A 6000-nucleotide genomic window follows, 5' to 3' on the forward strand; every position below is an offset into this window, starting at 1 on the left:
TGGCAGCATCATGTTGTGGGGGTGCTTGCTGCAGGAGGGACTGGTACACTTCACAAAATAGATGGCTTCATGAGGCAGGAAAATTATGTGGATATGTTGAAGCAACACCTCAAGACATCAGTCAGGAAGTTAAAGCTTGGTCGCAAATGGATCTTCCAAATGGACAATGACCCCAAGCATACTTCCAGAATTGTGGCAAAATGGTTAAGGACAACAAAGTCAAGGTATTGGAGTGGCCATCACAAAGCCCTGACCTCAATCCTATAGAACATTTGTGGGCAGAACTGAAAAAGCGTGTGCGAGCAAGAGGCCTAAAAACCTGACTCAGTTACACCAGCTCTGTAAGGAGGAATGGGCCAAAATTCACCCAACTTTTTGTGGGAAGCTTGTGGAAGGCTACCCAAAGTGTTTGACCCAAGTTAAACCATTTAAAGGCAATGCTACCAAATACTAATTGAGTGTATGTCAACTTTTGACCCACTGGGAATGTGATGAAATAAATTAAATTAAATAATTATCTCTACTATTATTCTGACATTTCACATTCTTAAAATAAAGTGGTGATCCTAGCTGACCTAAGACAGGGAATTTTTACTAAGATTAAATGTCAGGAATTGTGAAAAACTGAGTTTAAATGTATTTGGCTAAGATGTATGTAAACTTCCTACTTCAACTGTATATCTTTACATAACTGGCATTTGTTTACGCAATGGGCTTGAAAAGCGATGGCTTTAGCAGGGAGGTGAGATGTGAGCTTTCACACCAAGCGGAAGCATGAAATTTAATTTTTTTCAGATGATCGATCCCCAAATCCTGAAGAGCTGTGGTTTATGGGTCAGTGGAGAGGAGAGGAGAAGAGGTTAGAGGAAAGGGAAGAGGAGGAGAGGAGAGGAGAGGAGAGGAGAGGAGAGGAGAAGAGAAGAGAAGAGAAGAGAAGAGAAGAGAAGAGAAGAGAAGAGAAGAGAAGAGAAGAGAAGAGAAGAGAAGAGAAGAGAAGAAAGGGGAGGAGAGGAGGCGAGGAGAGGAGAGGAAAGGAAAGGAGAGGGGAGGAGAGGAGAAGAGAAGGGGAGGAGAGGAGAAGGGGAGGAGAGGAGAAGAGAAGGGGAGGAGATGAAAGGGGGAGGGGAGAAGAGAAGAAAGGGGAGGAGAGGAGGCGAGGGGAGTAGAGGAGAGGGGAGGAGTGGAGTGGAGGGGAAAGGGGAGGAGAGGGGAGGGGAGGAGTGGAGGGGAAAGGGTAGGAGAGGAGGCGAGGGGAGGGGAGGGGAGAGGAAAGGAGAGGAGATGTAGTGTAGGTGAGAGCAGGGACGAAAGTAAAATGGGATGAAATTAACTACCCATTTTTACAGATAACACAAAAGCTAGAATGACGTAGAGAAGTCAGCACGTTCCATAAAAACAGACCAGTCTGACCATGTTTCGCCAAGTTATAAACAAAAAATGGTTTTGAGCAATGTACTATAAGAACAAAAAAACAGACCTGGTAATGTTTTTTTGGTTGTAGAGTTGTGTTTTGTCAAAGACAGTACAGCATGAAGATTGAACTAAAAGCTAAGCTAAAACTGCTTCTCCAATAGAAATCCCCGATCACACTTGTAAGCGATGTCTTGTCATCTGGTCTAACGGTCGTCTGGCAATGAACTGCGCCTGTGCAGGCAGTCAAATCAAAGGCACTCCTTTAATATAAAGTTGTTTTTGACGAAAATGAAAATGTGACACAAAATTAGAGTACTTAAGACATTGGCTCGAATCTAGGTTGTGCCTTTAGATTAAGAAAAGGCTTTAAAGGAATAATTTTTCACTTCTCTCATTAACTTCTCAAATTTAAACCCTGGCCTGGTCTGTTTAGTCTGTTTGGAAATGTACACACCTGTCAAAGGAATTATCCGTAGAGCTCCGAGACAGGATTGTGTCGAGGCACAGATCTCTGGAAAGGTACCAAAAAAAATGATGTAGCATTGAAGGTCCCCAAGAGCACAGTGGCCTCCATCATTCTTAAATTGAAGAAATTTGGAAACACCAAGACTCTTCCTGAGCTGGCTGCCTGGCCAAACTGATCAATCAGGGAGGTGACCAAAAACCTGATGGTCACTCTGACAGAGCTCCAGAGCTCCTCTGTGGAGATGGGAGAACCTTCCAGAAGGACAACCATCTCTGCAGCACCCCACCAATCAGACCTTTATGGTAGAGTGGCCAGATGGAAGCCACTCCTCAGTAAAAGGCACATGACAGCCCGCTTGGAGATTGCCAAAAGGCACCTAAAGACTCTCAGACCATGAGAAACAAGATTCTCTGGTCTGATGAATCCAATATTGAACTCTTTGGCCTGAATGCCAAGCGTCACGTCTGGAGGAAACCTGGCACCATGCCTACGGTGAAGCAGGGTGGTGACAGCATCATGCTGTGGGGATGTTATTCAGCGTCACAGACTAAGAGACTAGTCAGGATCGAGGAAAAGATGAGTGGAGCAAAGTACAGAGAGATCCTTGATGAAAACCTGCTCCAGAGTGCTCAGGATCTCAGACTGGGGCGAAGGTTCACCTTCCAACAGGACAGCGACCCTAAGCACACAGCCAAGATAACGCAGGAGTGGCTTCGGGACAAGTCTCTGAATGTCTTTTGAGTGGCCCAGCCAGAGCCAAACCTGACAGAGCTTGAGAGGATCTGCAGAAAAGAATGGGAAAAACTCCCCAAATACAGGTGTGCCAAGCTTGTAGTGTCATCCCCAAGAAGAATTGAGGCTGTAATTGCTGCCAAAGGTGTTTCAACACAGTACTGAGTAAAGGGTATGAATAGTTTTTTAGTTTTAATACATTTTCTAAAATTTCAACAAAAAAAACTGTTTTTGCTTTTTCATTAAATAACCATTTTAGAATAAGGCTAAAACATAACAAAATGTGGAAAAAGTCAAGGGGTCTGAATACTTTCTGATTACACTGTAGGTTTCATGTATCATGCTAGCTAGTCTTGGGTGTTAGCCTGGGAAAAGTTACAGGAGAGATGGGTGGGGTGAAAGTAACGCAATGTAAACTGATGACCTGGAATAAAATAAAACTTAAAGCACAGCCCATTGTCTCCTGTAGTTCATATTGTTTTTATAATGTTCACAAAATATCAACAAGTGACTGAATTTTTGAAAATTATACATGACATCATTAGAATTATGCCTTAATTGACCTGATTGATCAGCTTCTCACGTAAGATTTTATCAACAGTTCAGTTGTTAAAAATACATATCCTTCTGATTCTGGTGTTCAATTACCTTATGTCAAGACATGGACATGTGATAAGCATGATGAGATTTCCATTTGTGAAGAGAATGAAGGAGTTTATTCTATCAAACACAAGTAAGGCACATGACAAGGACAGCTGGAGCTAAGCATGAGTAGGGTACGAATAGTTCTAAGCATGAATACTCAATGTAAATAGTGAAAATGATCTCCTACTACATTCCTATTAAAGTGAGATTTTATTCGGATTAATATTGTAAGGCAAAATGATTATTCAAATTGACACAAACATGAAATGATCTCTGATAGTACATTGGTTGAACGTAATGAGCATTACAAACCAGAAGAGACAAACATGGAGATAAGACAGATACTGTGTACTTCTCACCAGCTGTTACTTCCATCCCAAGGCTGTGTTACTCTCGCCCCGCCTGCAGGTACAAAAGTAACGTTACACTAGTTCTGTTCTCGGTCTATTTCATTTCAACTCATTTACCCTAGAATTGAAACTACAGTTGCTAATGGTAGAGGACCTGTATAAGTTGTGTGTCATAACATTTGGTGTCTCCAGCTCTATCGATCTCTGAGTAATTAGGAAAAAAACTAAAAGTGTTACTTTCGTCCCAGTTCTCTCCTATGGCCACTGATGCTTGAGGGGGGGATTGGGGTGAGAAGAAGACCCCCACTCCTGATGTGTTACTGTGGGGGGGGGGGGGGGTGAAGGGACCAGGAAGTCTCTCTGACTGTGAGTGGTAATGCCAGTGAGAAGTGAGAAGTCACTGGCCGTGTTGGAATACCCATACTAGGGTACCACATCACATTGAGTGCAGTGGATTGGGTCGAGAGCTTCCAGTTCCTCAGGTTCCAAATCACTAAGAACTTAAAATGGTCCACACACACACGTACAGTCGCGAAGAAGGCGCAACAGCCCCTCTTTCCCCTCAGGAGGTTGAAAAGGTTTGGCATGGGCCCTCATTGCACATACTGTATATTTATACTGACTCCACACACACACACAATCACATGCAATCATCATATATGATGCTGCAACTCTTTTCACCATTTATCCTGATACCTAGTGACCTTACCCGTGTACATATCTAACTCTATCGATCCAGTACGCCTGCACTTTGTAAATACGATACTGGAACTGGGTCTGTATATTGTATGCTTACTCACTTTATCTTGTTCTTCTTATTTTTATATCTTGTGTGTTTTTGTTCTACCATGTTATTTTTAGTACTACATTGATATTGATTACTGCATCATTGTCGGAGTTAGAGCTTTAAAAAAGTGTACAAAAAGCCAATTTCAATTATTGAGAGTAAAACAGCACATACAGAAGCTGTCTGGATTTAAATAGTCATTTTACTTGTACTGTGCTGTATGTACAGTATGTATATAATGGAGCACCACAGAGATTTAGAAATACATATACATTTCACACTTTGACAGCACACTGGGGAAAAATAATCCTTTCAATGTAAACCTTTATTTAGGTGAATATAATGATGTTTAATTATGCTTAACATGCTGTCGCTCATCACCACGTCTCTCTCTCTTTCTCTCTCCGTCCACAGCATACAGCGCAGGCTGTCGTTGCAGCTGCCCATCCTGCACCATGCCTACCTACCCTCCATAGGGGGGGTGGACGCCAGCTGTACCAGCCCCAACCCCAGCCCCAGCTCCAGCCCGCGGCACAGACACATGCCACCGTCCTACCGGGTCATGGTCTCAGGCCTGTGAGCATCAGTTTCCCCTGGCGCTACCAAGAGAAAGACATCCGTGTAAAAAACAACAACAAGCGGACTGTGACTGAGGTCATCAGCGATAGTGGAATAATATGTGTGTTGGACCAGGGAGGGGGAAGTTTTATCCACTCTTCATGCCTCGGTCTCTAGACCCCCTCACTAGAACCATGGGTCGGGGAAAGGGCACAGAGGACCTTACAAACGATGACACGAACCCCCCCCGGCAGCAGAGGACCAGACCTGACCTGACCAGTAGCGTATCTGCTTCGGAAGGTTTTATGTTGTTGTTTTTTTCCTTTTGCCATACAATTGACTGTGTGAACTTGTCAAAACTTGAGTATTTCACTACTTCAATGCCTAGAAGGTGTTAGGTGTTACTATAGGAACAAAGGAGTTCCAGATCGGACTGACGTAGGATTCATCAAAATTCACCGTTGTGAACAAACATGTAAATATCATACTGACTTTGACTTACCGTAAGCTTTGATTGAGTATGCTGTGAATTAACATATGGGGGGATGGGGGGCAGGTCTGTATCAGCGTAGGACCTGAAAAACTCATATAAAAAATTAAAAACTGGCATCCTACAAAGCAAAATGTAAGACAAATTGGTTTGTGTAATATTACTGCATCATTGTAGTATGTTAATTATGTTAAATGGATTGGCCATTGGCAAGAAGTAAGGCACCAGCGGCCAATTCTTTAAACTTTCACACAGCTTATTTTCCACTTTGCTAAATTTGCACCATTCGTTTTTTTTAAAGATTATACTATCCCGTTTCATAGGTCTTTGATGTGTTTCAACAACCATAGTTTAATTTGTCTCCAAACAAGCATGACATGCTAGTACAGGTTAATGCCATTCTGGACTTAGAGGGCAACAGAACCAAACAGAATAGATTTCCAGGAACTAATAGTAATGTGACTCTATGTACATAAACACAAACAAATAGTCACCTACACAAACACAGAAAGATACACACCTTTAGGTAAAGTACTCACCGTATCCTAGTGGTGTTAGG

General features: G+C 42.6%; 1 protein-coding gene across 1 annotated transcript in view; it reads left to right on the top strand.

Annotated features, from left to right (window-relative positions):
- gabbr2 (gamma-aminobutyric acid (GABA) B receptor, 2) overlaps positions 1 to 5779 on the top strand; it is a 443839-nt gene extending 438060 nt beyond the window's left edge. The window contains exon 19 of the mRNA XM_046361650.1: positions 4808 to 5779. Coding sequence (XP_046217606.1) covers positions 4808 to 4973 — 166 coding nt within the window. The 3' untranslated portion in view covers positions 4974 to 5779. The remainder of the gene's footprint in view (positions 1 to 4807) is intronic.
- Positions 5780 to 6000: the final 221 nt, after the last annotated feature.

The sequence above is a fragment of the Oncorhynchus gorbuscha genome, linkage group LG09, assembly GCF_021184085.1.
Source record: "Oncorhynchus gorbuscha isolate QuinsamMale2020 ecotype Even-year linkage group LG09, OgorEven_v1.0, whole genome shotgun sequence".
In the NCBI taxonomy this organism is placed as follows: Eukaryota; Metazoa; Chordata; class Actinopteri; order Salmoniformes; family Salmonidae; genus Oncorhynchus; species Oncorhynchus gorbuscha.